The sequence below is a fragment of the Lactuca virosa genome, chromosome 6, assembly GCF_052849685.1.
Source record: "Lactuca virosa cultivar CGN04683 chromosome 6, Lactuca_virosa_CGN04683_v6, whole genome shotgun sequence".
Lineage (NCBI taxonomy): Eukaryota > Viridiplantae > Streptophyta > Magnoliopsida > Asterales > Asteraceae > Lactuca > Lactuca virosa.
In genome coordinates this window covers 34,948,472-34,958,944 of record NC_136431.1, presented here as the reverse complement: position 1 = coordinate 34,958,944, position 10,473 = coordinate 34,948,472, and the positions used below count along the sequence as shown (strand labels likewise).

Sequence of the window (10,473 nt, the reverse complement as noted above, 5' to 3'; positions counted from 1 at the left end):
ATTAAATTATACTATTAATGCAATGGATGATGTTGTTTCTTGTGTACTATTTTTCATTGTTATGATATTGTACATGACGTCCTCCACCCCCGAACGTTTCCGCCGTTCCGGTTTTGGGGTGTGAAAACAACTTTAGACTAAGTCCTATGAAACGTAACATCAAATACAAGACAAAAGTAATAAATGCACAAAAGACAAAATGACTTCATTCCGGACAAGTATCATTCCGGACATGAAAGTTAGTTCCGGATCAGCTTGCATTATGGAGATGAGGATCAGCTCCGGAATGCCTTCATTCTTCTCTCCTTCTCACATGGTCCGGACAGGTTCCAGACCACTCTTCATTTCGGAATCCACACACTTCGGAATAAGGACTTAGGATTACTAGAGGTTCACTTTCAGGTTCCAACAATAAGGCTTCAAACGATGACCGTTTACCTTAAAGATCTTCCCGGTTTTTTTACTTGTGATTTCTATTGCACCATGCTCAAAAACATTAGTGACAACAAATGGTCCCACCCAACGGGAGCTTAATTTACCAGGAATCAATTTAAAACGAGAATGGTAGAGTAATACCTTTTGACCTTTTTCAAATACCTTGCGTGTAATCATCTTGTCATGGTATCCTTTTGTCCTTTCTTTGTAAAGGACTTCATTCTCATATGCTTCGTTACGGATCTCCTCAAGTTCTTGTATGTCAAGCTTCCTCTTCTTTCCCGATTCACTTAGATCCATGTTGAACTGCTTGATTGCCCAATAGGCTCTATGCTCCAAATCAACGGGTAATCGACAACGCTTTCCGAAAACAATGCGATATGGAGACATCCCAATTGGAGTTTTGTATGCAGTGCGGTACGCCCACAAAGCATCATCAAGATGTGTACTCCAATCTTTCCTTTTTGTATTCACAATTTTTTTCCAAAATACCCTTGATTTGTCGATTGCTCACTTCGGCTTGTTCATTGGTTTGTGGGTGGTATGCTGTCGAGACTTTATAAGTAACACCATACTTTTTCAACACACTTCCAAGCATACGATTGAAAAAATGTGTACCACGATCACTGATTAAGGCCTTTGGAACACCAAATCTGGAAAAGATGTTAGCCTTCAAAAAATCTATCATAACTTTTGAATCGTTAGTACGGGTAGCTTTTGCTTCCACCCACTTAGAAACATAATCCACAACCAAAAGAATGTATGTAAAACCCAAAGATGATGGAAAAGGTCCCATGAAATCAATGCCCCAAACATCGAAAATCTCACAAACTACAATGGGATTGAGGGGCATTTGATTCTTTGAGCTTAAAGAGCCCATCTTTTGACATTTATCACAACTTGCACAAAAGACATAAGAGTCATGGAAAATACTTGGCCAGTAAAATCCACTCTATAATACTTTTCTTGCAGTTCTTTGAGGACCAAAATGCCCCCCACAAGCATAAGAGTGACAAAATGTTAAGATAGAAGGTACCTCATGTTGATCCACACATCGTCTAATCATTTGATCAGCACAATATTTCCACAAGCATGGCTCATCCCATACATACCTCTTGGCTTATTTCTTGATATTGTCTTTTTGCCATCGAGTCAAATCTAGTGGAAATTGATTTGTGACGATGTAGTTCACAATATCGGAATACCATGGGGCAACTTTTGCTGAAAATAGATTCTCATCGGGAAATGCATCATCAATGGGAGTTGAGTCATCGGGAGAAACAATCCTACTAAGATGATCAGCTACAAGGTTTGACTTTCCGCTCTTGTCCTTGATTTCAATATCAAAATCTTGTAAGAGTAATACCCATCGAATGAGTCTAGGCTTCGAATCCTTCTTTGCAAGTAGGTACCTAATAGCAGCATGATCAGAATAAATAACCACTTTAGAACCTAGCAAATATTGGTGAAATTTATCTAAAGCAAAGACAATAGATAGCAATTCTTTCTCAGTTTTTTAGTAGTTGGCTTGTGCACTATCAAGTGTTTTTGAGGCATAATAAATGACATGAGGAACTCGATCCTTTCTTTGCCCCAACACTGCACCAACTGCATGATTGATGACATCACACATGATTTCGAAAGGCAAACTCCAATCCGGTGATTGAAGTATTGGTGCTGAGATTAACAACTCCTTCAACTGATCAAAAGCTTGTTTGCATACCTTGGAAAACTCGAATTCCGCATCTTTTTGTAGGAGCTCACACATGGGACGAGATATCTTGGAAAAATCTTTGATGAATCTTCTATAAAATCCTGCATGACCAAGAAATGAGCGTACCTCACGAACACAAGTGGGATAAGGTAAAGATTTAATGACATCTATTTTTGCTTTGTCTACCTCTAGCTCCTTAGAAGACACAACATGACCAAGTATGAGACCTTTATCAACCATAAAATGACACTTTTCATAATTCAAAACAAGATTGGTCTCAATACATCTTTGCAAAATCTTTTTCAAATTACCCAAACATTCATGAAAAGAATTACCATATACAGTGAAATCGTCCATAAACACTTCAATGATTTCCTCAACATACTCCGAAAATATGCTTACCATGCACCTTTGAAAAGTGGTGGGAGCATTGCAAAGTCCAAAAGGCATCCGCCTAAATGCAAATGTTCCGAAGGGACATGTGAAAGTGGTTTTTTCTTGATCCTCGGGTGCTACGGGTATTTAATGGAAACCGGAATACTCATCCAAGCAACAATAGTGAGTTTTTCCCGCTAACCTTTCCAACATTTGGTCAATGAAGGGATGTGGGAAATGGTCTTTCCGGGTTGAGGAATTGAGTCTTCTATAATCAATGCAAACTCTCCACCCGTTTTGCACATGGGTGGGGACTAATTCACCTTGGTCATTCTTTGTAACGGTAATACCTGTCATCTTTGGTACAACTTGGATCAGGCTTACCCACTTGCTATCCGATATAGGATAGATCATCCCACATTCAACAACTTCAAAATCTCTTTCTTTACAACCTCCATCATTAGAGGCTTCAAACGCCTTTGAGCTTCTCGGGAGGGCTTGTAATCTTCTTCCATAAGGATCTTGTGCATGCAAAGTGAAGGACTTAACCCTTTGATGTCGGCTATAGTCCACCCAATAGCTTCCTTATACTCCTTTAAGGTGGTGACAAGCTCTTCTTCTTCTTTTGTTGATAACTTTTTGGAGATGATCACTGGCAAAGTATCTTTCTCTCCAAGATACGCATATTTGAGATGCTCGGGTAAAGTCTTGAGTTCCAATTCTGGTGCCTGCACAATAGAAGGAACAAGTTTCCCGTTAGACATTGGTAATTTCAGCTTTGGAACATTAAACCTCATTTTCTTCTTTTGATCCATGCAAGATACAACTTCCAAAATCTCTTCATCAATTTTGAATTTCTTGGAAAGTTTATCCACTCCATCCTTTTGAAGATTCCTGTCTAAAATAAGAGCTAGCACATCGTGATTAGACAAATCAAAACACTCTTCGATTAATGGTTCTATGACATCTATAAAATTCAAAGATGAAATATCACTTGGATATCTCATAGCATCATAGATGTTGAAATTTATCACCTCTCCATCAAATTCAAGGGACAATGTACCATCATAAACACCAATTTTTGTCCTGGCTGTTTTCAAAAAGGGTCTTCCTAGAAGAATTGAACTCAAATTTGGTGAGTCATCATCATCCATGTCAAGGACATAAAAATCTGCTGGAAATACTAGTTCATTCACTTGGACTAACACATCTTCTAGCACGCCTTTTGGATGTACTAAAGATCTATCAGCCAATTGAATGATTACCCCAGTCTTCTTCAATATGCCAATATTTAAAGTTTTGAAAATAGTGCATGACAAAACATTGATAGAAGCTCCAAGGTCTAGCATAGCTCGTGGAACATGAAGATTACCTAACTTGCAAGGAACCATGAAAACACCCGAATTACATTTTTGAGGTAGTCTTTTCTGTAACACTGCAGATACATTTTCACCCACTGTGACAGTTTCATTCCCTTTCAATCTTTTCTTAGATGTGCATAATTCATTAAGGAATTTAGCATACCTAGGGACTTGTTTGATGGCATCAATAAGAGGAATATTTACCTCAACCTTTCTGAACATCTCCATGATTTCATTGTCTTCCCTTTCACGCTTTGACTTGCTTAACCTTGTGGGAAATGGAGGAGGAGTGAATTTTACTTCAATGGGAACTTGCTTTGAAGGTGTTTTTGACTTCTCTTCTTCTTTTTCTAACTCTATCTCTTCTTCTTCTTCTTCAATCATCTTTGGACCTTCATATTCTTTGCCATTTCTCAAAGTGATGACATATCCACTATGCTTTGGATTCTTTTTGGTTTGTGCAGGTAGTTTGCCTTGTGACTCCAATTTATGCACAAAAGTGGCGAGTTTAGTTATTTGTTGCTCCAAAGTCATTATACTCGCCTTGGTCTCATTTTGAAATGTTTGAGTACTTGTGGCTAAGCTCTTGACAATGTCTTCCAAAGACATTCCTGATCCGCTTGAACTACTTCCTTTATGCATGTTTTGAGGTTGGAATTGAGATTGATGAGGAGGTTGATTTGGCTGGAAATGTGGTTGATAATTTTGTTGGTGATGCATTTGGTTTTGAAATGGAGGTCTTTGTTGATAAGGTGGTGGCCTTGGCTGAAGATTGGTATTGGGTTGGTGCCAATTTGGATTACTTCTTGGCTGAAAGTTTCCTTGCTGTTGACTTGAGAATCTCATAGCTTGAACCGACTCTATATCTTCTTGTAACATCGGGCACATATCAGTGGGGTGTCCAACATGGGTACAAATACCACAAGGTCTAACTGCTGGTGGCTGCACACCCTTGTCCTTAGCAATCATCATCACTACTTTAGTCAACTCAGAAAGTTGACTCTCAATTTTTGGGGTAGAAATTTCTTTCACTCCTCTTGGTGCATCATTGTACCATTCTTCTTCTTGAGTTGTATGCTTGGACTCTTCTGCCATGTTCTTGATAAGAGCTCTAATTTTTGTTGGAGTTTTATCAGCTATTGATCCACCACTTGATGCATTGAGTAATCTCCTATCCCAAGATGACATTCGCTCACAAAAATATTGCAAACAATTGATACTCTGAAATCCCATGTTTTGGACATCTTGAACACAACTTCTTGAACCATTCCCAATAAGTATGCAAGGCTTCTCTCTTTTGTTACTTGATACCAATTATTTCCCTGCTTAAAGCTGAAGCTCTCATTTCTAGAAAATATTTATCCAAAAACATCCTTGCAAGTTCATTCCATGTTGTGACTGATCCCGGTGGTAAGTCATATAACCACTCTTTGGCTGAATCTTGTAAAGCAAAGGGGAATGCCCTTAACTTGATTTGATCTTCTGTAACTTCATGAGGCTTCATACCTACACAAACAACATGAAATTCCTTAAGGAATTTATGTGGGTCTTCATTTTCACGACCACGAAATGAAGGTAACAAGTGAATGAGTCCAGATTTGAGTTCAAAGTTTATTGCTGCAGGATAATTGATGCATAATGGTTGTTGGGTAACATCTTGAGTAGCCCACTATCTAAATGTTTGTTCGGGTGATGGATTTGGAGGTGGATTCCCTCCATGGTTGTCTACCATGGTAGGAGTAGGGATAAAAGTGTGAGATTCGGGAAAAGGTGAAGATGGTGGGGAGGTACTTTTGAATGTTGGTGAAGATGTGGTTGAAGGATTTGATGAAGAAGCTCCGGATTGTTGTTGTTTCTTTAAAAGTCTGGCTTGCTTCCTTCTTTGTTTTACAGATTTCTCTATCTCCAAATCAACTGGTAAAGGTGTACCTGTACGAAAAGATCTTGGCATAAACAATTAGTACTACCGTGTCCCCGACAACGGCGCCAATTTGTTAAGCGTGTCAAAGCTAACAAATAAAGGGGTAAAATAACTCCTTAAACACTACTACTTCGTACTAAAAATGTAAGACAAGGTAAGTAGCATCGATCCACAGGGACACGAGATAAATGCTTCTACCCTTTTGCACAAGGTACAAATGAGATCACAAAAAGGGGGGGTTTAGATGCAATGATTTAAATAAAGGACTGAAGTAATAAGTAAGCAATTGATTACGTAAAATAAACTCAAGAATTGTAAGTACTCCAACTCTATGCAAGACTAATTCACAATGTGATTAAAAATATGAAATGATATTTGTTTAATTCTATCTAAGTTGGTATTAGAAATGCTAATAAGCTCTAGCAATTCACAATCACCATTTTAATTGATTAAAATAAGTTCTTTAATTAATTATAATATAACTAACCTATTCTAAACAAGTTGTTAGAATAGGCGGAAAGATTGCATTATGCTTGTGTGAATTTTACCAACAACATTCAATACTTCTCATAAGCTTGGAAGTGTAAGAATGTGTGAATTTGATTTACACCAGAATTATTTTAAGAAAGTTCAGTCTAGTGTTTGTTACTTGTTCTATATGACAAAACAATTACGGATTTTGCATATTAGATAACTTGAATGAATCAACCCTCACTCAATTGGCCAAAAAGTTCTAGAATTGAAATCAAACCTTCAATTAAAACAAAATCAAATTTACTAGATAGCATTTAAAATAAACACCAAGTCAAATGATTGAATTCACACACATAATTGTCAATACATGAAGTTGGAGAGTTAGGTTTCTAGCCACTCATGACTAGAACAAAGCACAAACCTAGAAATTGAAATTAAAGTCTTACAAATTGAAATCCAAATGAAATCCAAGTGTTTTCAAGAAATAATTTTCTTTAAAATGCTCCCCAAAATCGCCTCTAGAACTCAGAAAATCGACCCCCTTACTTCTGGAACCGGTTGCCTCTTTTTAGAAAGGAATTAAACTGTTTTAAACTGACGACCTCGTTTCCACGGCCCGTGTAAATTAACACTACCATTTACACGGCCGTATAAACACAACAAGTAGAATGCTCAATTTGGTCAAGCTTCAAAGTTCGATGCTCAATAGTATGCATTTACACGACCCGTGTAAATACAAGGCTTGCATTTACACGGCTGTGTAAACATTTGTAAAGCTAAAATCTTCATTTTCTTGATATCTTCATCCTTGATGATCCACAAGTCCCGAAACTTCATCCATATCTCTTATTCATCACCTCAACTAAGATCCTACCTCCAAAAGTCCCCGAAATATCACAAAAGTGTGTGAATGGAATTGCATCATGAAAAATCCCGAAAAATATGCAAAATGCATGAGTTTAAACCTAAATGCAATGCACTTTTATGGAGTAAAACTACAAAATGGATGCATGAAATGCACTTAACACTCAACTCCCAATTTTAGTATATGAGCATTTATCCCAAACTATATGTTTTCCCATGATTATATATGGTAATTATCGATAAGTCTATAAATATACCTTATCTCATCGTTTTGGGATTTTATCATTTTAAGCCCTAGAATCTTCGAGGCTACTTCTTCTTGAGGTAAATTTCCATCCTTATTTGATTATACATATTATTTATTATGGGTAAGAAGATAATTCTCTCTTGAACTACTAGTGAAAGCAAAGCTACAGAGGATTTTGTGGATCAATGCTTGTTGCAACATCCTTCATAACAAGCTTTGTTCTTTGTTCGATAAGGAAATTGATCTCCTTAAATCCAAACATTAATTCCCTTCTGGTAGTATTTTTCATTATTTTGATGTTAGACATAAATATAACTTTATTTCTCTTTTATCGATTTGTTTCCTTGAATACCCATTTACTTTGGGTTTGAAACAAACTTTTCCACATTTTGTTTATAAGTTTTTTGAGGCCACTTAACTTTATGTTTGTCAAGCGATGTCAGTCATCACTAGGATTCTATCTTGGAATGATCACTTGAGTCAATCGAGGAATCTTAACATATTTATGGTTGAAGTGGCTAGTGTATATGATCTTAGGACCTTTGGTTCCTCTCGTGTTGTTTTCAAAATTAAACCTAATTAGTTTCCTTTTCTTTTAAAATTTACCCACCACGACATCATGTAACGTCCTAAATTTCAAACAAAATTTTCATTTAAAATCTGATTAATCATTCAAAATCCATTTCTGAAAACATATCTTAACATCCAGTTGTTACATAAACATATGGTTTAAATAGAGTCAAATTACGAAAAACAGCGGAAGTCTAATAATAGTATAACATCGATCCGAATGTATAGTTACGTCGTGCCCTTCTCTCAAACAACTTGAAAAACATTTAACTTAAAAATGTAAGCGTAAAGTGTGACATCCCCATTTTCACGGCCAAAAAAGACCGATTTTGTTTATGCTTGTTTGAAAATCAGAGTAACATTTTAAATAAAAGTGTTGCGGAATTTGTCCCAAAAAAAATATGATAAAAATTTATCAAAAGCATTTCCAAGGAAATGTATTTCATTAAAAGACTCGGGATGTCATGTTCGATACAGATCAAAAGCATAAACAGTACAATATAAGCCTTACTACATTATTTCATATCTACAGGCTTATATCTGTAATCCCTCATCCAAAACATCACATCAATGCTCGAGCGCCACTACCTGTAATACATGAAACTGAGTGGGTCAGGCTTGGGAGCCTGGTGAGCACATAGGGTTTGCAACCCACAATAAATAAGTTTATTAATTTCATCAATCAACAATACCCGATTACCCATTCCCGTTATCCTTACTTTACGTCCCTACACCTATCATAAGGGACCTAGCCTAAGGATCATCATCGGGATGGACACTACTGCTAAGGGGGTTGCTCAGCAATAAATGTACTAAAGGCAACCATGAGGGGGATGGAGTACACCGGTGAACACATCGTTCACAAACACCTACAGGTTGTGAGCCTGCTTGCGTTCCACTGGACTGTCTAGAAGAGTCCGTGGTCGTCATCTATACTCCGCTATATGACTGGATCACCAACAACATCGAGGCCTCTCATCATTTTATCACACATCGTCTTATTACATCTACCCATGTTTTACCCCAACATTTTTGTAGATATAAAATACATATACAGTTTAAATCATGAAAAACGTGTATAAAATCATTCATCCAACATAGACAACAAGTATTCAGATAATATGCACACATAGCACGTAATTTACATAAAATACTTCATATCTATGTGTAAGATGAAAGTAACTATGCACTCACCTGATTAGGTGATGACTCGCTACTTGAACAGCACTTCGTTATCTCAAAACAATTTTTCCTTGACCAAAACCTAGTATCAATACCACTAGAGTTTAGTTTTAACGTTAACCGCGACTAATTAATAGTCTAGCTATTATTATTATTATATAAGCGTTAAATAAAACTCAATATAACTCATAATAATAGCCCAAATAATTAATTTAAGGACCTAATAACATTACTATAATTATTTAAAAGTTATATTAAAAATTGCGTAGGCGTAGCTCACTTACAGCGGATTTTAAAGAAAACCGGGCTTTGCTCGGAGCAACGTTTCCGAACCGAAAGACCCTTTTTCTTGGGACTCCGGGAGCCTCGGGGCTTCCTTAGGGTGCTAGGGATTTTTCCTAGGGCTTAGGGGGTTAAAATGGGTAGTGAGAGAAAGTAGAGAAAGAAAGGAATGAAGAAATGAGTGAAAAATTCGAAAACCCTCGCCCCCTTTTATAGCCTGCAAGGCCTCGGACTACGCTGGGCGTAATCCTTGGCTACGCGGGGCGTAAATGGGATAGGGCTCCAGCTCGCGTACAGCTGGCTCGCACTCGGACTCGGAAGGATAAGGCCAAAGGTACGCTGGGCGTACCCAACTTCGGACGCGGCGCGTATGCGAGGCTTCGTGGCGATCATCGGATGCGAGGCCGTGCTCAGCAAGCAACGGTTGAGATTTGGCCACGTCACCACCTCCTTGCAGATTTCGCAATTTTCCTTTCCGACTTCTAAAAATCATAACTTTTGCATACGAGCTCCGTTTTCGACGTTCTTTATATCCACACGTAGGCGGGAACGTACTCTACAACTTTCGTTTAGACTCCGTCGGCTAATTTTGAATTTATTTTAAAAGATATATTTTTAACAGGCCGGGACAGGATTGGTCAGTTAAAAATTCATAACTTCTTCATCCGACGTCCGTTTTCGTCTGTCTTTTTATCGTTGTGCTACTATTAACGAGATATTCGATTCTCGTTTAGTTTGTGTCGGCTAAAAACCGCTCGATCTAATATTCGAACTTCGGGCTGTACACTGCTAAGCCGAAACTTCGAAAAATCATAACTTCCTCATACGAAATCAGATTTGGGCGTTCTTTTTATGGACGCTCTCGGTTTAACGTTTTCTAAGACTTTCGTTTAGATCGCTAAGGCTAAAACTCGCTCGATCGTAAATTCACTATTTACGCTTCCCGGTATCGTGCCGGTTTCATCACGAAACTTCGACGGGTCATAACTTCTTCGTTATAACTCGGATTTCGGCGTTCTTTATATCTCCGGAATCCTTGTTTCGACAA

The 10,473-nt window shown here is 37.7% G+C and overlaps 1 protein-coding gene across 1 annotated transcript; it reads right to left on the bottom strand.

Moving 5' to 3' along the window:
- Positions 1 to 384: 384 nt before the first annotated feature.
- On the bottom strand, positions 385 to 825 carry LOC145121436 (uncharacterized). The gene has a single exon (XM_079057185.1). It carries the CDS (start codon positions 823 to 825, stop codon positions 385 to 387), a length of 441 nt encoding a protein of 146 aa, XP_078913311.1.
- Positions 826 to 10,473: the final 9,648 nt, after the last annotated feature.

Coding starts and splice junctions, on each gene's coding strand:
- LOC145121436 (XM_079057185.1), bottom strand. CDS start 825: ATGTCTCCATATCGCATTGTTTTCGGAAAGCGTTGTCGATTACCCGTT.